This window comes from Montipora capricornis, chromosome 12, assembly GCF_036669925.1.
Source record: "Montipora capricornis isolate CH-2021 chromosome 12, ASM3666992v2, whole genome shotgun sequence".
Lineage (NCBI taxonomy): Eukaryota > Metazoa > Cnidaria > Anthozoa > Scleractinia > Acroporidae > Montipora > Montipora capricornis.
The window spans coordinates 23,992,476-24,017,111 of record NC_090894.1 but is presented as its reverse complement, the minus strand read 5'-3'; the positions used below and the strand labels follow the sequence as shown (position 1 = coordinate 24,017,111).

The 24,636-nt window shown below is 40.9% G+C and overlaps 2 protein-coding genes across 2 annotated transcripts in view; one reads left to right on the top strand and one right to left on the bottom strand.

Moving 5' to 3' along the window:
* The first annotated feature begins 3,990 nt into the window (after positions 1-3,990).
* LOC138027450 (uncharacterized) lies at positions 3,991-5,590 on the top strand. Its single transcript, XM_068875011.1, has one exon. The coding sequence runs from the start codon at positions 4,112-4,114 to the stop codon at positions 5,378-5,380; it is 1,269 nt and encodes a 422-aa protein (XP_068731112.1). The 5' UTR covers positions 3,991-4,111; the 3' UTR covers positions 5,381-5,590.
* A 4,029-nt stretch (positions 5,591-9,619) lies between these two features.
* The window catches only part of LOC138027945 (lysosomal-trafficking regulator-like), a 61,394-nt gene continuing 46,377 nt past the window's right edge, over positions 9,620-24,636 (bottom strand). The window contains exons 43-57 of the mRNA XM_068875575.1: positions 24,244-24,335; positions 23,121-23,279; positions 22,943-23,009; positions 20,931-21,078; positions 19,877-20,017; positions 18,553-18,656; positions 17,565-17,678; positions 16,311-16,617; positions 15,792-16,117; positions 14,887-14,985; positions 14,334-14,476; positions 14,098-14,192; positions 12,812-12,995; positions 11,750-11,821; positions 9,620-11,285 (exon numbers count right to left, since the gene is read on the bottom strand). Coding sequence (XP_068731676.1) covers positions 11,159-11,285; positions 11,750-11,821; positions 12,812-12,995; positions 14,098-14,192; positions 14,334-14,476; positions 14,887-14,985; positions 15,792-16,117; positions 16,311-16,617; positions 17,565-17,678; positions 18,553-18,656; positions 19,877-20,017; positions 20,931-21,078; positions 22,943-23,009; positions 23,121-23,279; positions 24,244-24,335 — 2,178 coding nt within the window. The 3' untranslated portion in view covers positions 9,620-11,158. The remainder of the gene's footprint in view (positions 11,286-11,749; positions 11,822-12,811; positions 12,996-14,097; positions 14,193-14,333; positions 14,477-14,886; positions 14,986-15,791; positions 16,118-16,310; positions 16,618-17,564; positions 17,679-18,552; positions 18,657-19,876; positions 20,018-20,930; positions 21,079-22,942; positions 23,010-23,120; positions 23,280-24,243; positions 24,336-24,636) is intronic.

Genomic DNA, 24,636 nt, shown 5'->3' with positions numbered 1-24,636 from the left:
GTATTAAAAAACCTTTTCTTTTAAAAATGATTTTATGTTAAATAACCAAACTACCAAATTAGTTAACAAAGGTTTTATTTCTTGTGAAAATGGTTATATATTAAATAACCAGGCTACCAAATTATTCAACAATGGTTTGATGAAATTACCAGGCTGGCGCAGTGGTGAAATCACTCGCCTCCCACCAATGTGACCCGGGTTCGATTTTAACTCTAGTTTTCATATGTCGGGAAAATCCCAGACGATCAGGGATTTCGCAGTTTTCCGACCGTCCCAGAGTAATGAAAACCATAAATCGTAGACATCCCCGATAATAATATCTGGGATGGTCGGGAACGAATCGGGAAAATAGGAAGCGTTTCTATTTTCGCGACGCGTCCCAGATTTTTGCGATAGTCGGCGATCATTCCCTACATATGAAAACTCAAATTTGTACTGTCGGAGATGGCTTTACCTCGTTACCAATTTTCTAAATTGCAGGTTTCATTTTTTTGGCGCACTTCCCATTTTCCGTCAAAGCCACTATCGGGAGAATCTGGGACAAGTATCTGAGAAACTGCGAAATTTCCCGACATATGAAAACTAGGCTTAACACTCGGCGTCACATATGGGTTGAGTTTGATCGCTTTCTTGTTTTACCCTGTCCCTAGAGGTTTTTCTCCGGGTACTCCGGTTTTCCTCCAACGTTTGAATTGATTTGAGTTAATTCATTTGACTGTATAGTCATGTATAGTGACCTATGTATAGTGCCTATGCCATAGTGTCCGATGTATAGTGCCTATGTATAATGCCTATACCATAGTGTCCTATGTATAGTGCCTATGCCATAGTGTCCTATGTACAGTGCCAATGTATAGTGCCTATGCCATAGTGTCCTATGTATAGTGCCTATGCTATAGTATCCTATGTATAATGTTTATGCCATAGCGTGCTATGTATAGTGCATATGGCATAGTGTCCTATGTATAGTGCCTATGCCATAGTGTCGTCTGTATAGTGCATATGCTATAGTGTCCTATGTATAATGCCTAGGCCATAGTGTGCTATGTATAGTGCCTATGCCATAATGTCCTATGTATAGTGCCTATACTATAGTGCCCTATGTATAGTGCCTATGCCATAATGTCCTATTTAGTGCCTATGAATAGTGCCTATGTATAATGTCTATACCATAGTGTGCTATGTATAGTGCCTATGCTATAGTGTGCTATGTATAGTGCCTATGCCATAGTGTCCTATGTATAGTGCCTATGTATAGTGTCCCCAGTTAGTACCTCAGCACAAGAAGAGTTGACACTTAAAAGTTACTCATCAAATGCTAATCAAACTAAATGAAATGTAGATATTTGAGGTGCGGGCTATAGACGGAAGACAAAAAGAAATGATCCTCGCGCTTATTTGGACAATTCAAGCAATTGTTTCTAATAGATACCTGAAAAATTCAGGTGGCTCCAACCGGATTACTCCGCGAATACTGGTGCAAACGGTACGGGAATCGAGAGATTTAGCAACGTGTTTACCAATATGAGAATTTTCATACTTATATGATAAGCAACAGCTTGTAAGTAAGTAAGTAAGTAAGTAGGTAAGTAAGTAAGTAAGTAAGTAAGTAAGTAAGTAAGTAAGTAAGTAAGTAAGTAAGTAATTTTGTTTATTGTAGATAACGAGGAGAGTGGTCGCCCAATCTCCCGAGCCAGGAGCTCATGTAAAAAAACCTCGACCAATAAGTTGCAATTAAGTTACTACTGACATAAAATATATTAGTTAAATTAAGTAAAAACCTACTAGATTAAAGATTACAGTTTAAGATAAAAATTCACCCAAAAGAACAAAAGCAAACGAAACTATAACATATATTTCTTTCATTGATATGCACTGTAATTTACATTTTTTTTATTAGTAATTTCAATAGGCCTTTTGCAACAAACGATCACATGGTACAAAATCCGCCATGCTGGAGGGCAAGCTCATTATTATTTCCACACTGGGACATTAAGACAAAGAGACCTGAACCAGTCAAGCTTGACTTGCCTTTGTTTTAATGTCCCAGTGGGGGAATAATAATGAGCTTCCCTCCAGCATGGCAGATTTTCTACCATGTGATCGTTTGCTGCAAAAGGCCTATTACTGGACAGTGTGCAAATTTAATAGAAAATGGTAACCTATTCCATGTATGTGCACTATTATAAGTCGTTTGCCACTTCATGTAAACGCGAGCGAAATCTCTCCATTTACTCGATTTAAGACGGTAGCCGCTATGATAAAATAAAAAGTACTTTTAAGCGCGACAAAAAAGGGCCCATCATAACAATGTCTAGTCGTTCTAGCGCTGGAACACTAATTGGGGACACTGTAAACTGAAATTTACAATTAACGCAAAGTTAAATGCTGGTTTTTGAGGCGAGGTGAAAACCGGAGTACCCGGAGAAAAACTTCTCGGTGCAGAGACTCAACCCACATATGACGCCGAGTCTGGGAATCGAACCCGGGCCACATTTGTGCGAGGCGAGTGCTCACACCACTGCGCCATCCCCGCATTCTCAACCGAGAAACAAAGGCACTTTCTAAAACGAAAGTTGAAAAAGATCATCGCAGTTGAACAAAGCAACTTGAACAGATGCAATCAACTGGCCTGAGTAACACCAGGGGCCCGTTTCTCGAAAGTCCCGCAACTTTACGGGCCATTTTCGGGTGTCACAATTCCCTCTGTATCTCAAGAACGGAGAGGTTTTAAGTCGTCAAACTTTGCAGTTATTTTGCTTTTTGTTACCTTGAAAACATGTTAATAGATCGGCTTTTCTGAAGGAGCGGTTAGCAAGTTCTCAAATGGTTTTTCAGGCCCGAAAACGTTTCGGGACCTTTGAGAAACGGGCCCCAGACTTGAACGGGATTCGAACCCATGATCACGCGACGATTGCGATGCACTTGACTGCACTTGCTCTGCCATCCTGAGAGGACCTCCCAGGGGTTTTGGGGAACACAAGAACTTGGCTAATAGGGGGACAAAGACAACATATCTTAGGGAACACGCAAGGGAACCTAAACTATTTTTTTATTTTAGGTATCAAAAAGCTGAGAACAAGTTTAGAAGTAATTTCAGGAACAAGGGAACACAGGCAAAATTGTTTTCAAGGGAACACAACTGCTTACAGTGCGACGCGCCTTACCGTGGCCATTTTTTTAATTATCCGCGAATTTGATTGACAGTCACTCCTCCTTGCAAAGTTCGTACGGTTGTAAGTTGAACACCGTTGCATGGGTTGTTGAGTTGACGTATTTTCACGTAGTTGTCAAATGTGAAAGTTTGTTGGGTGGCCACGGTAAGGCGCGTTGCACTGTAAGTTGTCTCTAACTTTGATTTCATGTGCATCCCGCAGTTGACTTAACTATATGAAATGTCATATCTGTGAAAATTACGAGTACTTTCCTTTAAAAAAAACACGGCTTAAACACTCTTTGAAACATATTAACGAGGCACGAAATCAAGAGTTGAACATTCTGGAACAGACATGTTTGTTCCATTTAATTGAGGGCCATCCTGGAACAAGCCCTCCGGCATCCGCTATAGGAAAACAAATCAAAGCCTTTAATCGAGTAAATGCCGTGTTTTAACCAGCAAGTCTTTACGTATTTCGGAAAGGTAAATTGAAACCATTTTTTGCACGTTCAAACATCACGTTTTACTTTATTCAGATGGTGACAAAGGTATACAAAAACGTTAAATAAACTGATAAATCCCATGTACTCAAGCGCTCGAACAAGTAATCTGTTGCTAAGGTAACCATACATTTCACCGTTAGCAAAGAGCTTTAGGGCACAAAAGAAACGTGCGTCAAATGCTAATACCACTTCTCTTTAAAAAAAGCACTTTAAACCATCTTAAACCCAATTAAATCTTTTTCACAGAGATCTGTTATTCTCTTGGGAATAATTAGAGCTGTTTCATTGAACATTGTAGTCTTATAGTGCACTCTTTCACAAACAGAAAACCGTGCTCGAAGGAGCATTTCAAGATTTTTCCGGCAAATAGCGACTGGTATGAACTATGGTGTTCTGAAAAGTGAAGTACCATTGATATTAATTTTCATAATACAGTAACTGGACCTTGGGAATGGCGTTTACGAATTCAGGCAGCACCATTATAAATTCGGCCGCTTTTCTCCAACTCCAGAAAAATGCAAACTTAAATCGGAGAACGTCTATGAGTGACGATGTTTTCCGAATTTTCCGTCAGACCGGCCGACGAATTGCTTTGATAAAGCAACAGGTGGAAAAGGAACGGAGTACCTACTTAAAAGAATCGTACATCGAGAAAAATCAACTCTACAAAGAGCTCGCAGCCATCGCTCATTTGAAGAAAACTATAGACGAAAAGAGCAGTGAGTTGTCTGAAACTGGGAGAGACTTAAATACCACATCATCTTTGCCATCTCTAAGCTCAGGCTTGCTAGTAAGTCCTACGGCAGAAGGGAAAAACAATTATATCGACCGAAATGTGAGAGAACACAAAGGGACAAAGGAATTGCCCTCGATCAACGTTAACATACTGAAAAGATGTGAGTGTTGCCGAAGACGCGCGTTCAGAGAAGTAAACGATGATGACGTTTACGATGAAGATGAAGATCCTTGCGAGGGAAACAATCTCAACGAGGACCAGAAGGCAAAAGTGAATCGCAAGAAAAGTCAATCTTCAAAGACAACTGCAAACAAGAAACAGAACAGACAAAAGGCCCGATTGATTCGGTTGAGGAGCTACGAGGACGTACGCATTCCCGCTACTCGAAGAGTGGAAACGGGAGTTCGGGCATTAAAAAAGCAAACCAAAGGTTCCAACAAAGTAAAGCATAACAAATCAGTTTCTTTTCAAGTAGAGAATACACCAGAAAATTCAGATAATAATGAAGTCAAGGCTGCCTCAACAAACCAAAACAAATCTAATTCGGTCACTCCCGGTGGAAGCGCAACTGGCTCTGCGAGGATAAGATCCAGAGCGAGCGTAAAACTTGAATATCAGATGACCAACAACAACGATAGGATTCGTTTGGAAGGCAACTCTTGGATATCTCACGTTGAAAATGTTCAAGAGAAGAAATTATACAATACCAGCAAGAGGCAGGTTTCAGGCTTGTCGAAAGCTTACTGCGCTTTCAAAAATTTGCTGAAGCAAATGGACGAAAACTATACTTCAGATCAATTTGATCAAGACGAGGAATATAGAACAGAGCTCTTGAGTCGACCAAATTCTGATTGTAGGTGGGACCCAACGCGGCGAAGCTCGGCTACGCTTCCTGTCCGTGTGAATACCTGGACTACAGGAAGTTGGGAGACAGCTCACTTGGAGAACTTTGATGAAAACGGTGCAGAAGAAAGAACGGCATAACATGGGATTTGCTGAACGATGGAAAAGGAGTCTGAGATTTTATAACAGAAGCAATTGCAGGTCTACAGAATTGAAAACTACTATAAAATACCATACAAATCAAGGAAGTGAAAACTAAATTACGACTGATTAACAGTTTAGAAAAGTAGGCAACAGAAAACGACACAATTCACGACCTATCGATATCTTCATGAAGCCACTGACTATCAAGTAAACTGGACCAGAATATGATATTAATGCTGTTTATAATAAATGATAAATAATATCAAATAAATGTGATGGATTGCTTAACGCGTAAAAATTAACGCTCTACGTAATGGACAAAACACCTTCCCTTAACATCCAACGAGATTCAATTAAGGTAAAACGTTTCATATAGCTACAATGCTAATTTTAGTATATGTATGACAATTCAAGATTGCTATTTCCCCATTCAGTTCTGTTCAACATTGGTGCATAAAAATACCAAGAAACATCATGAGTTAAAACGTTTTCAATTGTTCAGTAAATCTTGTATGGTGCACCATTTTTAACATGTTCTTAAGACCCTAACAAAACCCATATACACTGCGGTTCATAATGACCTGTCACTTGAAGGCCTTCGAAAAGAGTGCTCTCCGTTTTAAACCGAAAGACGCATTCTTATTGAACCATTTCCCCCCCTCGTTATGTCGATCGATCACATGGCCTTTCCGGCGGGCTGTGAAAAAACCGTTCTTGCTTGTAAAAAACAACCAGTGTCTTTTGCTTTGAAAAAGAGGAACGACGATACAATGCTTCTTTCATAACTCCTGCTCTTGTCTTTCCCTTTGTCTGAGGTTTGCATTCATCTTGTTTTTCTTCGCAATCTTTCTTCCAGTCTCTCACACATGCGCACTGAGTAAACTGGAGAACAAAGGACGCGCATTCTGTGTTGAACATTTGTTTGTTTATTTATTTTTATTTATTTATTTGTACACTATTCAGGTGCTAACACCTAACTCAAACCTCCACAATATTAAAAAACACCCCAAAACCTAAATGAATATACAAATCTAATAAACCAGTTCGGAGTTTCAAGAAACGAATGTGCGCGTCGTGATAAAAACAAGCATATAATTGTCTTTTTTGATATTATAAATAGCTGCAAGAATTTGCATTAGAAATCTCTTATTTTTTTAAATAAATGCTTGCTTTTGTCCCGACGCGCGCCCGTTTTTTGAAACTCTAAACTCGCTTATTACAAATTATGATCTAAATTCAAACTTAAACTATCTAATGACTGCCACTTTAGCACGTACAGGCAGAAAAGTATAATTACGCGGCGATACTTATGACAACCTACTTTAACGAAATGAAAATTATAGCCATCCAAAATATTAAAAAGTATTTCAATAAAGCGACTTAAGTTTAAGCTTAAAGGAGTCAAGAGACTCTGATTCCAAGATGTCCCGAGGTACGCTGTTCCATCATGACATTTAGGCTACTCTTTTAAAGAAATAGTCACATTAGACAATGCGGAACCACAGAAAAGAAAAAACGCATTTTAGCAAACTGGAGAGCATATAAAAGGACTCATACGATAACTATGAATCAACCCTGATGAAGACTCTAGACAGGAGTGTCGAAACGTTTGGTCTTTGAGTTGTAAACTTTCGAAGCTACAATTAAAATTTCCTAAAACCAAAGTCCAATGTATACAAACACGTCTCCTGAGAAACCGTAAGGAAAAAGGCACAATGTAATTGCGTTCGGTCGAAGGAGAACGCGTCCTAATTTAGTTCAGATTGGGTGATTCTATGTGGTCTTGCCAAAACGAATCGAGATTTTTCTCTGTAAAGCCGGGGCTACACGAGCGATTTCTTGCTCGCGCTGGTGATGCGCTTTTTTCAAACTTTGTCGCGTCGCTAGCGCGAGGTGAAAATCGCATGTGTAGCCACCCTTGAACTGGCGACGCGACAGGTGAAAAAATCGCAAGAAAAAAGTCGCCAGAGTTGAAACTTTCGCGACAAAATCGCAGAGATAGTTGTCCGTGTAGCCACCCTGCAACTTTTTGCCCGCGCTTGCGACGCGACTGAAGACTATTTAGCCAATGAAATTAAAGTAGGAATGTCTGTTTATACTGCCCAGGTCTCTTGAAGTATGCGATTCGCGCGGCCTTCAATTTGTCGCCACAATTTGTCACAAGTGTAGCCACCCTGGCGCGCAGGCGACGCGACAAAATCTGAAAAAAATCGCATCACCGGCGCGAGACAAAAATCGCTCGTGTAGCCGCGGCTTAAGGGAAACCAAAATAGCCGGGATTCTCGCACGCGTACTGATCTCGATCTGATGAGTCTCTTTTTGTCACATGCTTAGTTCTCTTCTAGCTTGGAACCCTACGGAAACACAGGCTATAAAGCGACTGTCCAACGCACTTCAATAATCCGAGATTACGACTAGTAAACAGAACCTATTTGTAACGATTGAGAATGACCACAACACTGTTGACACGTTGATTAGATTCGTTAAGTGACGTTGCGTTAGCAGTCACGTAGCCACGTAGTCACGTAGTCACGTAGTCACGTAGTCACGTTGACTGGGATTAAGATCTGCGGTTGAAGTTTGATAACGAACGAAGCAAGTTGAATGGTTATGCTAAACTCGATAAATCCCTGATTATCGAAATAAAGAATAGCCACCGGACTCAATATGATCTTCTTTTGTTATTCGTTAAGCCTCAAAATCTACAGCTATGTCATGAGCACGCAAATAAACGTGAAAAGAGAAACCTTGACATAACCCACATGAGAAACTCACAAACCAGACATGTGACGAAAACCTTAAAAAATGATGGATAGGGAGCAAAAACTGAAAGACCTGGTTTGTTCCTTTAAAACAAAACACGAACAAGTTCTCAGTCACCTCTCCACGTTAACGATCGCCAAAGGGAGGGAAGAAGCGTCACAAACCAGATACACTGGAATGGTAAGGTCAAGCGAAGGTACACAACAAAATATTCAAAACTCACACAAAAAGCATTCCGGCGCCATGGACAAAGAAACCATAGTAGAACGTCCCAAGTTACGGAGAGTGAAATCTGATGGCAACATGCTTGCTCCGTCTTCAAACCAGTCAAGGTCAAGAAGACACTCTCTACAAAATCCATCAAGCTCAAAACTCCCCAAGATACTATCGAGAGGGCGTTTGAGTGAGACGACTGGGAGCTCAATTGATGGAGGTTCGCAGATTAAGCATTTCAAAACAGGTCGCCACTTTAATAAGCCAGGCAGACGAAAGGGTGGTCTCGACAGACCCCGATCTGCATCGGATGGCGGGTGTCCGACACCAGGCCTGATTCGATCAAGAGTGGTGACTAAAGTCCCACGTGAGAGTTCCACATGGAGAATCAAGTTGCACAGCAGATGTCTCGAATTTAGTGACGAAGAGGGCTGCATGTGATATGAAGAACAATATGCGCAGACATTTTTGTCCTGATGAAATCTGTTGAGTGTATTCAAGCCACATAATCATGTTGCCTGTATCAAGGCGACACTTAGCTTTTCATTCAATAACACAAACAATCGTTACATATATACTAAAATAAAAAGGACGCAAATTTCAAATGTTCGAAAAAACTATTAAAGCGCCGGAGACTGTTCGTCAAGCAAATGCTTCAAATTCATCAAGGTTTACATTTTTAAAAGACATTTAACGCAGATGAGAAATTAATTTAATGGGCTCTTTTGTACGTTTATTATATAATGTGTAGCACACTATATCTCCACTAGAGCCTCTCAATGGTCGTTAACTAGAACCAACAGTACAAAATTTTCTATATGAACATGCTAAAACGGTTCAAAAGGTGTATTACTCTGAAATACAATGACAGCAGCGGGTGCAACGACAAATAAAACATAATTGAGAAAAACCATGGAATAAATGCCGTATAGCGCACAAAACGCCGATAGTTGGGCAAAGGGACTCCTGGTGTGGGACATAAAATGTACTGAATTTACAGCCAGTCGTATTATCGTGGTTGGAATGGAACGAGCATGGAATAAGGGATGAAGGGGGAATCTTCAATCCAATCAATTTTCCCCACATTAGTCACTATTTCATGCATGGGAATGCTTAGAGCACGTGACCAAAGTTGACCAGTCGTAAGGCTGCCTTAAAATCAGTACCTAAATACATAATTTCATACTTCATGATCTCCCGGGTTTGGTTGATCACTTCCGAAATTCATTTTTACATAAACTACCAAAAAAAACTAATAAGTGTCATAAAAATGTCACTTTAATTCCTTTATATTACATTTCTTGTACACATTCTCTGTTTCGTTGGCATAAATTAATTATTTTTTACTAAATTTACGCATATCAACAGTAACGTTGTCCAGGAGCCCATGACTAGGAGCCTCCCAATGCAGTATATCCTTGAGTCAACCTTTGCGCGTAGGAGACTCACATTTATAACAATTTACATCAATTTGCACAATTTGCATACATTGTTTTTGCTATTTTTGTCTTTGTTCCACAATAACTTTATTCTGATTGGCCATTCTAAACAGTGTGTGCATAGCCGAACAACTCGTGGCGTTCTAAAAATAGAAATATACGGGCAAAGCTTGACTCATAGGGTTTGTATAGGAGAGGCAAGCTCCTACTCATGCGCTCCTGCGTTGTCTGTTTCTTTTTTTTAATTTGGGTGAGGCGATCCTGAACTAAACAATTAAAACACCCGATATTGTGAACATAAAATGTGTAAACATCCTGGCCGAAACATAATATGAATAGTAGAAAAATATCAGATCTTAAGCCCAAAGTTCACGCTCAAAATGTGCGAAAGTACAGGCTATAACATACACGAATAAAAAAAACATCCCAGTAACTCAAAATGATAGCTGAAAATTCACACTATGACAAAGGATCCGAGAAAAAATCGAAGAAATCCCCACATTTTTGCAAGAATCTTAAAAAAAAATTTGTTTTTTACGAAATTCAAAATATCGAAACGTGAAGCGAGGAAACACATATAGTATACGTCTGTCAGAGATGATTGTCCCACGAAAAGCACGTGACACTTCATTTGCTTTGTCTGTGGCTAGTACAAAAATGTAATGTATCCAACGGACAATGAAGTTTCCTTGTATAAACCCATGAGGGCTTTGCATCGTTAACTCGCTTTTTTCGGTTCAAGCCTATTGTGCGCAAATTTCATTTCCACAAATATGATGCAAGTATTAACAACATTCGCAAGCAGAGCAGCGCTTTGATTATTAGTACACTTTACACGACAAAAGTCACCGATTGATTTAGACGATACGATTTTCGCATGCAAATACGTCATGACGTCATGTACGTCATGTACGCCAAGGTATCGTGTATGTCATAACTTTCGATCACTAATACGCGCACGAGTCCTGAACGTCTGTCCACAAGAAGTCTTGTATCTGATTTAGAAGAAACCTTTCTTAGTGAAAACGTGGCAAAAGCAAGTCGCATAGGAAAGTCATCAGGAAAAATCGTATAGTCTCAATCGTTCTTGCATTTGGTTCGCACGTTTTTCACTTGTCTGAAGGACAAACAAAACACGTCAAACCCGTACTTGCATGTGACTTTTACGCAAACCTACGTTCACGGTTAGTTTCATGTGAACACGTCACTTACTTCTGAGCCTACAAAAATCTAAACAGACAAAACAAGTAAAAGCTAAGAATTTAAGTGTTGCACTTTCAAATTTACTCAACCTGTAGTAACACTGATGTTCCACTAGAAGTTGGTGGCGCATGTGGTATTGCGGATTCCATCATCATCATCATTTTCGCTGGTAAACGGTGATGATTGGCGGTTTGGTGTAAATTTTATCTCTTGTTTGCCACACAACTAGTTTCCCTTGTGTGTTGACAGTAAAAAGCCGTTGACTGTCCTCGGAGAATGTCAAACTAAGACAGAAGAAGAAACCATACATATAAAACCCGCAAAGCCAGGTACATCTGGATGTAAGCTTTACTCCGTCAGCCATATTCCGTTTATTTCTTTTAGTGACTCAGTTGTTTAAGCTACGTGTTCGCTTACTTACTGCAGATACCTTACGAATTTATCGTTTCCTTACTAGCTCATGTTGTAATCTTTATACCCTGGTGTCAGCCATATAAGCCTCTAACAAAAATCGGTCCTTAACGGAAATTTAATCACTTGAAGTTATCGATACGAAGTTCTCCCTTGTTATCTTAAAGAGGGCATGTCACGTTATTTTAGGGTGTTTGGGGGAAATCTTTAGTTAATCACGAGTATACAAGTCGAAAATGGTAATATGGAATTTCTTTACTGATAAGATTACCGTTACATCACAAACAAGATGATTATCAGGAAAAACGACCTTTATCAAAGCGATTTGCAACATTACCTCGAGACTTGCTGCAGGTGAAGATCTGGCGCAATATCCCGTATGTGCCGTAGATCCCATGTACTCCAGAGTCTAAGCGTAAGGGAAAATAAACAAAAATAAACAAGCAATGTTTGACTAAAATTCGGTCAATCGCCTTGGTTCAAAGTAAACTGCAAGATGAACCAACCATAAAACTGCAAGAGTTTTCCTTCTGCCAAGAAATGCACGTAATTAGATGCAAGCCAAATTTTGATATCATGCATGGCGAACAAGAAGTGTCCAGTTAAGTCGACTATGCACCGTTTTGCGATCCATTTCCAGCCGTAACATGTTAACTGCCTGTATTCCCAAACATACAGTGTAAGTGATGTTAAAGATGCGGAGAAGAAGAAGAGCAGGGGCACACTTTGTGGCGCAAAATTCGAATCGACCTGCATTTAATCACTTGCGTTTCTGGACATACCTGGACAGTCTTTATGCAAAATCCAACAATAGGCCTTTTGCAGCTAACCATCACATGGTACAAAATCCGCCATGCTGGAGGGCAAGCTCATTATTATTTCCCCACTGGGACATTAAAACAAAGGCAAGTCAAGCTCGACTAGTTCAGGTCTCTTTGTTTTAATGTCCCAGTGGGGGAATAATAATGAGCTTGCCCTCCAGCATGGCGGATTTTGTACCATGTGACCGTTAGTTGCAAAAGGCCCATTAAAGGGATCTCACCCGACATATATGCACTCCACTTTGATTGCCTGCCACCGAATATTATTTTTTGTCCCTGTAGCTTAGGAGCGTGTGCTTGGAATTCAAAAGTGTCTCCAATTATATCGAAAGCTGGGAGAAAGTGTGGAACTTTGTTCATAATACCGTTTATAGTGGTTCTAAATTTGGAAACTAGAAAACAGAGTCTTTTTCTCAAAGACAATGGACGCAGAGAAGAGAGACCCTGGGAACCAGGTTGGACTCTCCTTTGGGGGAGCATTTGCGTGACATCTCCAAAGAAAGCTCCGAAGGAGGTCAAAGGGAGGGAGGAGGGGAAAGGGGTCGATAATAAGTCTGACCGCAAATCTCTCTACTGACCTAATGGCGCCATTGCTTAAGCCAGTGGCAATAACATTGACGGAGATCCCCTCCGGAGCAGAGGAGAATTCCAGGCAATTGATCATGTGCTCACAGGTGACATCACCGATAAAGCGACCATTGACGGTCCAAAGTTTCATCACGCTTCCATCTTCGATAGTGCTTTCCTCAGAGAGATAGTTAACTGAAAGAAAGGAATAAAAATAATTACGTGCACCTGTGTGTACAAAATACGTGAGTATATTTTAAATGGAATATTATCTACTATATCGGTCAACTTAAGTTGGATCACTTAACGGATTATCGTGTCACAAGATCGCAGTTTGTGACTTCCCACGCCTCTCTCCCACCATTCAATATTGCGTGAGAATTTTGTCAGAGACCTTTTATTTCGAATGGAGGAGGGGGGAGGGGGGGTGGGGGAGAGTGAGGAAAGAGGCATTTGTGTTCCAAACATTGTGACGAGGATTGTAATAAAGTCATTTTCAGTAAGCCAGAAGCTACAACAGAGATCACGATTCTTCCTTGGAAGGATCCCACCCAGTTTTTGAAGTCATGCTATGCCACGCGTCACCAGTGTCCTTGAAATTTAAATCGAGTGCTTCTTTGAATACTACCTCTGAAAGTTTCAAACAGAAAGTTCAATGTGATTGTAATAATTCGTTTTTTTGCCGATTTGCGCATTTAGTGATATTATTAATTCATTCCGATTTCCATTAAAAAAAGGTCAACGTTTCGCTTAATTTCTGATGTTCCAGAGAATAAATACCGGTAACGTGTGACACAGTCCCTTTCGCAGCCTTTGGCAAGGCTCCCGTTCCCTTGCCACAAGGGGGCATCACATTTCTTGACTGTGAATAGGCTGTAAGAACCAAAAGACGCCGTCGTTAGAAGAGAACAGTCCATTTCTGAGTACGGGCAAAAACAATAGCTTTGAACGCCCTGCACGTGCAATTTTTACTTTTGTCCATTTCTTTGCCGTCGTCCGCAAACGCGAAATAACCAAATTGGAGGTTTTATGAAGAACGTCAGCTCTTGAGGATTTTCTTTCCTAAATTAAGCGCCGTTCCGACCAGTGTCACTTTTATGGAACTTCCACACCCTTGTCATATTAAAAAGGTTGAAATAGTCACGAAGTGATTACAATAACGCAAATTTATATTTTGAGATGACGTTCGCGTTGCCGTCGCCGTCATCTTTGCTTACGTTCCCTAATACCTATTAAGAAACAAGACATTCATGATTGTGTTACAGTATTTAGAATGTACGAATTAGCAACTACTTACTGGTGTGAGAGACGGTAGCGATGTCTCCTGTTGTTCGACTGATGCTAATAGCTGCTACGGTGTTGGAATGTTGCAAATATCTCACATAACTTAGCCTGAAAATAAAGACGCCTTCAGCACAAGAAATATCTCAAAGCCAAAATGAAAAATGGACACGATTTCAAGTCCAGACGAGTCCAGTATTCGCTAAGCAAACGTACGCTTTAAACTTGTAAATGTGTCTTACTTCTACGCACCTATTCAAATCCCAAATAATGGCCGTGTGATCACAGCTGCCGCTGACCACGACACTGAAGGCCTTACACACTTCAATGCAAGTAATCGAGTCTTTGTGTCCATGGAGACGTACTCTTGATCCCAGAACTTCGACGACGGGTTCCTGCAAAACGAGATAATTGTAATGAAAACAAGCCAAATATTGGGCGCAGTTTGTCCTCATTCTTTCTAAAAAAACTCTGTTGTCTTAAAGCTTTAATACTCAGTTAAAATGCCTTAGACTTGCGGGAATCTTTACAGATAGATAGTATAGTCCTCTTTCGTAATGATTGCCACATGAGATATTTATTTTCTTTTAATGTTAAAAAGCCTTTCTGTGATCGATACAATGGCCAACATTTCAAGAAACCTATTTCCCAAAATGAGAACAGAAGGTCTAAGGGTTTGGCGTTTGTTGAAGTGTTCATTGGATAAGTTAAACCCATCGAAAGACAACCACCGTAACACCCAGTCTCACCCTTCCCCCAAAAGTATAATAATTCACTTCAAATCGAAGCATCAGAATGAGATTACCTTGAGTGGATTGTACTTAGCAGGCAATACAGATAAGGTTCCGGTTGATGTACCAATAAACAGCCACTTGCAGCCATCAGTTACAGTACAGCACGTGATCTAGAAGTCGAGAACAGCAGAAGAAGTGAGAAAGTAAATACCCCGGCTTCACCAGATCCGAAACCCTGGGTTGCGAAAAACCGATCGATGGAAGTAAGTTCAGACAACAGAGATCTCACCCCCTCCATCTCTAGAGTGCATCTCTAGGACGCAGGGATGGTGCATTGGTGAGAGCACTCGCCTCCCACCAATGTGGCCCGGGTTCGATTCCCAGACTCGGCGTCATATGTGGGTTGAGTTTGTTGGTTCTCTACTCTGCACTTATAGAGGTTTTTCTCCGGGTACTCCGGTTTTCCCCTCTCCTCAAAAACTAACATTTCAGTTGATTTGAGTTAATTGTTGATTTCACTTTACAGTGTCCCCAATTAGTGCTCCAGCGCTAAAACGATTAGACACTTTAATTAAAGTTCCTTCCTATCCTTTTTAGGGTGGCCACATGGTTAGTGCCCTCGACTCCGGATCGAGTGGTCCGGGTTCGGGTCCTTGCCGGGGACATTGTGTTGTGTTCTTGGGCAAGACACTTCTTCTTGGGTAAGACTCTCTCCACCCAGGTGCATAAATGGGTACCGGCGAAAACGCCGGGGGTAACCCTGCGATGGACTGGCATCCCATCTAGGGGGGAGTAGAAATACTCCTTGTCGCTTCATGCTACAGGAACCGGGATAAGCTCCGGCCTAATGAGCCACTTGGTTCGTAAGAAGACTTTACCTTTACCTTCCACAATAGAAGGGAAATGTCAAGAGAGCCGGATTAAAATGTTTTATCTTCTCTCCTGCCTTACAGTTTAGGGGATACGTTGCTCGTACCTTATCTGGCGTGTGGTTCTCCATGAGACAGACTGGGGCGCTTTCAGGCGAGGTGCGCATGCGTATACATCCATCCAAGTATCCCCAGCTTAACGCCGCTGTCCACAATAACTGGACCTCATTTTCATCAGGCTTTTCCTGGTGAACGGTCATTAACGTAGAATTGTGACTAAGCGCAAATATACTGTTATTGTTAAGACAGATGAGCGACTGTACTGACGAGTTGAGAGTTTGAGTGAATCCCACAGCTGGGGCTCCTAAGGCAGGGGAGCCCACATAGTGACCCCATTTTAGACCCTCCACAGTGCTCACGGGTGATGGAAGCTCTGAGGTGAAGAAAACAAGCACGACAATTGTGAATACTTAAGTCCGCCAATATGGTCTCTGGCATGGTATTATATTCTTTTTTTGTTGACATCGATAAAGACACCTATTCTAAGTCTTTGTGTAATGCTAACCCTAAATAACTAGGAGTGGAAGAGCTATTACAATCGTTTGCTGCGAAGGTCCTTTTCTTACCTGATATCGTTCCAGTGTTGCTGCTGGCAATAGTTCCTGTATCAGAGGAAATCGACGTTGTCAAACGGCCGCTGAAGATGCCGCCAAACGCCGGGTCAGTTTCCAAGATTTTAAGAGCGTTCATACTTGTCAGTGAGGGTAACTCACTTGCCTGCGTCACGGTTGTTTGTGGTTTGCGCTGTGGGCGAGGACTGTGAGGGAAATTGAACAGTTGTTGAGGCGTTTGACCGTATGTCTCTATCATGGTCTTGAGCGCTTTCTGTCGGACGTGGTCTGTGATGGCGTTTACATCCACGCCGTAATACGTCTGACATAAAGATAAACATTCAGTGAGTGCGTCAGCGCCTGTATGTATGCGTGCGTGCGTGAGTACATGAACTAGCGAAGGAATGAGTGGGCGAAGAGCGAGCAATCGACCCACACAATTTCTACCCCTCATTACATAACTTATTGTTCAGCTTCAAATTCTCCACATTTCTTTCTTATAACCAGCTCGCAGAGCGGCTTTAGAAATGGCGCAATTTGAAGCTTGAAGCTTATTGGGTCGCGCATTGAAAATAATTAATTAAAGCTTAATTAAAGAGGACAGCCCGTTGAGAGTGGTTGAATTCAGGAGAGCCGAAGACAAATGCAATACACCTCACTCCTAATATGGCCGCCATTTTATTTTTCTTTTGTTTGATTGCAAATAGACCACTTTCGATATATTAAAATTCATCTTGATTGTGAGGCGTAGAGGGCACAAACAAAAGAAATGAATAAACATGTTCATTCAGTTTCCTTTGTTTGTGTCCTCTAGGCCTCGCTGCCAAGCTGAATTTCAATATATCGAAAGTGGTCTATTGGTCCTTTTGGCCTCGTTCAAGGTTAAATATTCTTTTAAATTTTACGTTTGAAAGCGAGGCCAAAAGGACCACTTTGCAAGGAAACAAAAGAATATTAAAATGGCGGCCATTTTGGAATAAGGTGTATTGGTGGGGAAGACCTTAGACAGCAATGACCTGAACCAGGTTGCTGACCAGCGGTTTTCGTTAAAACAATGGTTTGCTGGGGTGCTCAGTCTGGTGGGCTCAGAAAACCTGGTTGTGGTCATTGTTATTTAAGGTTTTTCTATTGGTGGTAAGAACTGAACTTGATCCCAATGCATCCGCTAGCAAACCAGGCGCTTAGCCAATGGAACACGCTGCCTCGTTATCAAGATACCCCTACCACCAACGACTGATAAAAGTCGACGAACTCGAACTGCAACCTTACCGCGGGGTGGAACACGTTTATGGCGTCCACAGCTTCGCGTCCTCTTTGCTTGTAGCCGAAGACAAGGTCAATCCACTGATTTAGATGCTGAGAGACGTAATCGGATTCCAGAGCCTGGCAAATAGAAGAAGAGTCACCATTCGCGACGCTTGGGAAGCCTGCTCTATTTTAATAGCGACGTAGATGGATGGATAGATACGGAGGCAATGTTGGTGTCCCTCGTTAGAGCTTTGGGAATAAAACTCTATTCTTTTGCAAACGCTGTGGTTATTTGTTTCGATGCAAAAAAAAACACATGAACGTGGACAAAGAGTGTGAAAACCAGGAATTTGCGGTAAATTTCGATTGAAGAGACAAAGAAAAGATCAAATGATTTTAATGTACGTTAAGTTGATTTTGACGTAAAATTCCAATTGAATGCGTCTCACCAAAAGACTACTATAAAATCACTTAATTATCAACAATTAAGCCCGAAATGACAAGTTGTATATCGAGTCCTTCGACATAAAATTGACCTGCTTCCAACTGTGTGGCTTCATAGCTAAGTTGGTAGAGAATTGCACCGGACATCGCAGAGGTTATGGGTTCGAATCCCGTTGGAGCCACCTGAATTTTTCAGATGTCTATAATTAGAGACAACTGTCCAGATTAGTGTGAAGATCATTTCTCTCTTTCGTCCACTTTCCTTGTGTGGTATCATTATTCCTTAGCTCACCTAGGCTTGAATACCAGCCGCTGTTACGGGAAAGGAGCCCGCACTCCTCTCTCTCTCTCTCTCTCTCTCTCTCTCTCTCTCTCTCTCTCTCTCTCTCTCTCTCTCTCTCTCGGGGAGAAATGACGACCGAACTCGAGAGAGTGGCGGAAATCTAGCCTTGGCTTACATCACCGAACAAAACGAGACAAGAACGGGAAAACTGACCAAGTTACTTAATTATCACTTGAATCATGACTTTGAAGACGACGACGAATAACTAGAGGCGCATCTTACCTGTCTGTGTATTAAGATGAAGAGCCTGGTACTGTCTTTGGCCCACTGAGGCATTTCAACATGCATTACACGACTACCATTTTGACGAATACCGAAGTTGAAACCTACAAGACAAAGACCATGAGTTGAAAGGGACGTTGACGAAAACATCACCTCAAAACATAACTTTGCGATGTCGTACGTCTTTCGCGATTATTCCTTCTCCTTCACGTCGTACAGCGTAGACGAAGTATCCTAATAATAAATTGGTACGAGCGGTTTAAGAGTGAAAATAGAGAATACAAAATTCACATTTGTTCGCTCCGGTTGTCGTGAAAACGTCAACTTAGGTGATTTCAAGTTTTTGCTGCAGAGTAAAATGTGCGCTAAAATGCTTGCCGCACGTGCAGCACAATTATCGTAACCAATGACATTAGGGAGCTTAAGCACGCGCGTTTTTAAGACGCGGACGACAACCGGAAGTGAGCTATTTTCCCTTTAGACTTGTTTCACACAACCACATTGATATTGCAAAGTACCTTTTCTCCATTAGAGATGATTAATATAAAAATATGGGAGACCCTACTGCCCCTGGCGGGCGAAATGTTCTCTTCCGGTTGCCGTCCGCGTCTCAAAAACGCGCGTGCTTAAGCTCCCTATTGTTGTTCCGTGGCGTTCTCGTTGACGACCGCGTCGTAGATCTTTATTTAAGTCTCTATTATACTCCAAAGATGATAGCACAGTGACAGAAACGCTACCAATTTAATATTAACATTAATATCAATACTATATTAATACGATATTTTTCGAATGTAATTCATAATCGCAACAAATAATCGCAGGAAGGCTACTTTCTGGCAATGTGCTTGGTTAATTCATTATCCAGTTTACCAGAGTATCACAACAGACTAAGAAAATCCTTTAAATTCCCCTTTCATTTGCAACTTCCTTCATTCACGATGACTCGGTTTTGTTCGGATCATTGTTTTGCGCTTTTCGATTCTCGTTTTAAATTGGAAACCATTGCTCTTTGTAAATCCTTGTAATGACAATGGTTGTTTAGGTTTAGAAGAAAACGTTTCACACCTCTCTCTATATGTAACAAATTTTCCCTTCCGTCTCCCGGTAAATCCTGTCCTCGTGTAACAAATTTTCCCTTTGACAACTATTCCCTTACCCCACCCCCAGAAGAGACGATTTGGTCACCATCTGGTCATTAACGAAGACTTGAATCTCCCGCTCGGGAATTAACGAAAGTGTTAATTCTTTCAATTCTTTGTTCTGCTAAGCCTTCTACTCCTACTGCCCACAAGAACCAGAGAATTAAAGAATAAAGATCACGAACCTTCCTTATTTTCTAGGAACTCTGGCAGAAAGAAGAACTCAGGAATTAGTTCTTTGACATCGGTAGCAGATTCAAAGGACGAAAGGCGCCATGTAGTTGCCATGGAGTGAAAGGTTCGATCCGGGATATCAAAACTACGATCTTAAAAAAAAAACAATCAATTTAATCAATTTACGAAAATTTAGAAAAACAGAGATTTAAGTACCCTGTAAGATATGTACATAATTAATATTAATTACAGGACTTGTAGATTTCAGATCACTCGTTAAAAAGCACGTTTTTTTTCCCCGATTACCACTTACTTTTCATTGAAATTAACACTCTTGAGTCGAAATTTTAGTCAACGGTTCGTATTTTTTTCACTGCCGTCCACTGTAGCAGGCATACAGTAAACACCCGCATATAAGAACACTTTTTTCAGGTTTAAGGCTGATCGTGTTCTTATTTGAGGGGTACTTAGTGAGAAATCAGCCTGAAAGTGTTCTTAAAATGTTCTTAAAATTGGTTTCAGAATTACTTCAAATTATATATTACTAGAGGTTTAATTAACATACAATGCTGTTTTGTTATACATTTTATAGTTCGTAATGGTGCTGGACACCATAGTACTTTGATATAAGTTACTGTATTGTTTCCTTATCCTAATACCCTTTCCCTTTGTATTAAGAACATGTTTTATTTATCAGGATGAATTTGTTCTTATTTATATGGTGCTTTATTGGCCAAATTTCAGCCTGATGTTCTTAATCCACTTGTTCTTATATGCGGGTGTTTACTGTAGTCAGAAATTTACTCTTTTCGTGGGAGGTCCATTGATATACTAGGGCTAAATACCCTATGATAGCTAATTCTGTGATTTCAATCCACTTTGTGAGCTTTCTGTTCTCAACGATCCGTGAAATGTCACCGAAAATATGATGAAAACGCGAAAAGCAAGTACCCAAAGATGACCTTAAGGTAAATAAGTTTAAGGTAATGCCTCCTCGTTCTCTGTAAAGAACATTACATTTTGGACAGGCATTGCTTTAAGTTCAGTTTATCAGACTTTGCTTGCCTTGATATTGAAGGAACATCTTCGTAAAGGGAGGAAGGCGCACAAGAAAGTGCAGCACGGTTCCACTGTTCGAGTAGTGGCATCCATAATGATATGGAGCAGACATGGGATCCTTTTCTGGAAGCCGCTCATACTCTTCTTGTAACCACTAGTAAAGCAAACGTATTGGGAAGCACTCAAGGAGTATAGAAGATATAGTCCTGGGTGTGGCCAAGTGCGCGCATGCAGTTCGAGTCACCCCATTTATGAAAGATTTATGAAACATTTGGGAACTTAAGTACAAGTGTCTCAGTTTGAACGATAAAAACCGGACTCGCGCAGCTTTGCTTGTTTGTTTGTTTCGTTTTGTTTATTTGTTGAAGCAGGTTGGTACATAATTAGCAACTATTCACCGAAGTGGAGATAGCTAGTGGGTGGTATACTATAGTAGTATATACTAAAACAGTGAGATAATATCGAAAAAAAGGATGATTTTAACTCATTTATTCGTGCAAAGATTACAACATTTTCGGGCGCAAATTACGCGCGAATAGACCATATTCGTATTCTCGGTATTGGACTGGAACTAGTTTGCAATGGAGGCTAATGCGGGGGAATATATTAGAAAGTATTTGCATTTGAAAAGATTCCCCCGCATTAGCCTCCATTGCAAGCTAGTTCCAGTCCAATACCGAGAATACGAATATGGTCTATTGTTCGGAGGTGAATAGCAAAGAATAACCGGAGTTTGAGTAGCCAATCATCGCGCACGTCCAACGCTATCCTCTGTTTTAGTATATACAAATGGCAGTTATCAACACAGGGGCCTATGTCCCCTACTCTTCTCGAACACTGTGTGGTTTCTTTAAAGTCCCCCAGACGCCAACGGTTTATAGTTCCCATCCGGGAAGTCTTGAATAGCACTTTCTCCTCAGTTATATTAAGACCCTGAGTGTTGATCTGGCCTGGGTTCGAACCCGCGACCTCCCGCTCGAAAGGCTAGTGCACTCTCAACTGAGCCACCTGGTCGGAAGTACTGCCAAATCTGTATTGCCAAGTATCTTATAAAGACGACGTATATAACGTTGGGCGAAACTGCTGCCGTAAAAATGTGAAAAGTCTATTTTTGGTCGCCTTCCCATGCGCAAACGACCCTCAACAAAAGAACTGCTTCGACTCTGCTTTTGTTTTGAATCCTCCAAGCATGAATCATCTAAGCATGAATCTAAGCGCGCGATTGACACTAATAGAAAACAGAGACGGAAGATTTTTCAAGGTCACATGTGGTATTGTCACGTGCTACATCGTATGAAAACTTACGGGGAGTGGCATAAGAGATGCCCGATCAAAAGAGTCAGACATATTGAAAAAATCGACAAAAAAAACGCAGTGGTCACATTCACCATCTTGAGCCGTGCTGGAAGTTTGGTTTCGTTTTCTTATACGTGTAGATTGTAAGTAATCGCATAAGGTCGAGTAAAATTAAGGAGTAACATCGCGCGAATTTTCAGAAGATGACCGTTCCGTGATATTCATCCTTAACTTTACGAGGAAACTTGCGATTACTTGTTTACAAAATAAAAGGCAAACTTTTTTTTATTAAGAAGGTCGAAAACGCACGCTGTTTCCCAAATTTCGTAGGAAGCCATTTCCGTGTTCAAATAATTAGCAACAATAGACTTAATCGGCTAACTCAACGTTGTACCCAATTCAAATCTCCCGGGATTAAGATTCTTTGTGCATGATAATGTAGCACTCATATTTAAATGATATATTCCCAAAGGGTTTGAATTGAGTTCAACATTGAGTTAGCCGAACAGGTCTATGAACTGTAAAACGAACGAATCAGCTGAATGAAATTCTATCTTTGTAAGCAATGAAACTAGCCCTGCTAAAAGCATTTACTACATGAAAATAATGAACGTGACTTTTCCCGGGGCAATTACCAAAGTTAATGAAAAATTGCCCTCTGTCTCAGCCAATCAACATTTAGTAATTTTGCCCTCTATGTTATAAAAGATGTAGGCACTCACTCTGAACTTCTCTCTGTATTTGCGTTCCTTTGACTGATTTTGAACAGCAATGGGGCGAGACAGGTCACTTCAAAAAGCAAAGTGAAAATACGTCACATAAAAATTTAAATATAAGAGAAGCACAAAACAAACACCAATTACAGTTGAACGAAAGTGATGAAAAAAAACAGCCCCCTACCGGAAGCTCTTGAAGTCATTGAGATCCAACACCTCGTGACCAAAGTCAGCCAGCACGAAAGGAAACACGGGATACTGCATGAGATCATTAAATGAACGTCCCGCCATCTTGTTTAGCTCTGTGAGATACTGAAAATTGGTCATTTGGCCAAGACTCCACCTATGGAAGAGGACACAATAAGAGTGGTTGGGAGGCAAGTAACAGATATCTGGCATGACCAGAATGTTTCCGAGTTGCTGTTTGTCTCGGTTTCGAAGTGAGTCTTGGTGCTCAACTATTGTAAGGGAAATGAATTTGATTTGCATAAGAATACGCAACTCATTTCCATTTGAATGGTTGTGCACCAGGACTCGCTTTGAAACTGAGGCATGCAGCAACTCGGAAATGGGCTATTGGAAATCCGGTCAAATACCGTAGAAATCGGATCGAAGCAAATCTTGTTTTCGACTTGGGAAATGAAGTGCGATGTTTTTGTAGAATGAACTGAACGTTTCCAAAAGAACAAGTATTCCGAGAATACAATGGTTTTTGAACGAAAAATGCCGCGAACGCTCGGAGTGCTGTGAATACGATTTCGCAGTTTTTCTCTCTGAGCGATTCGAATAACAGTGCCAGGGGTTAAGAAGGCTTATTATGGCCAAAACAATAAGTATATTCCAAGGTATGCTATGTCTAATATGATGGTTATGACAAATTGCGGAGCCACAGAGACATGAAGGTTTCTAAATGAATTTTGTACTGCAACCCATCAGTTCATTGACAGATGAGACGCAAGTTGGAAACACCGCGGGAAGAACTTGGAAAATGTTTAGCTTAAGTTTCTTCAAAATGCAAGCCAGTTTTCAACCAAGTACTACCTTTGAGATATTAGTGAACAGTTTTATTACACAAGCATGAAGATCATGATATCAACTTTTAGTATTACCCAACTAGTGGACTAATGGAAATCCAGCATTTTGATGAACTACGCCGCTAGAGGACTACTGGTAATAGTTAACACCCGAAAGTCCCTCGTTCTTGAAATAGTCATAGTGTTGTTTTAGTCCAGTGAAGACTCGCGCCTGCATCACGGACAGGCAGCTTCCATATTTCATGAGTCTATTTGTTCTAGTTAAGTTCGTACCTGTTTGTCAGATCGGCGAGGTGATCGTACTGAGGCGCTTCATAACATGGAAGACGTCTCTGTTTAAACTCATCGAGTACAATTTCACGGTCCTAGAGAAACCACAGTGAAGTTTAACGCTCAGTTCAGTCCGGCAGGTCTTAGCATAAGCAGAACAAATTTCATATATTTCTTTTCCAGCCGTCACCTCTCCCAGAATACAAACAAACTCATAACGGACCAGGGGCCCGTTTCTCAAAAGTCCCGAAAAGCCATTCGTGAAACTGTCAACCGCTTGTTCTGGAAAGCCCATCTTTTAAGATGATACCAAGGTCACAAAAAGAAAAAAAACTGTGAATTTTGACGACTTAAATCCTCTCCGTTCTTGAGATAAAAAGGGAATTGTGACACCCG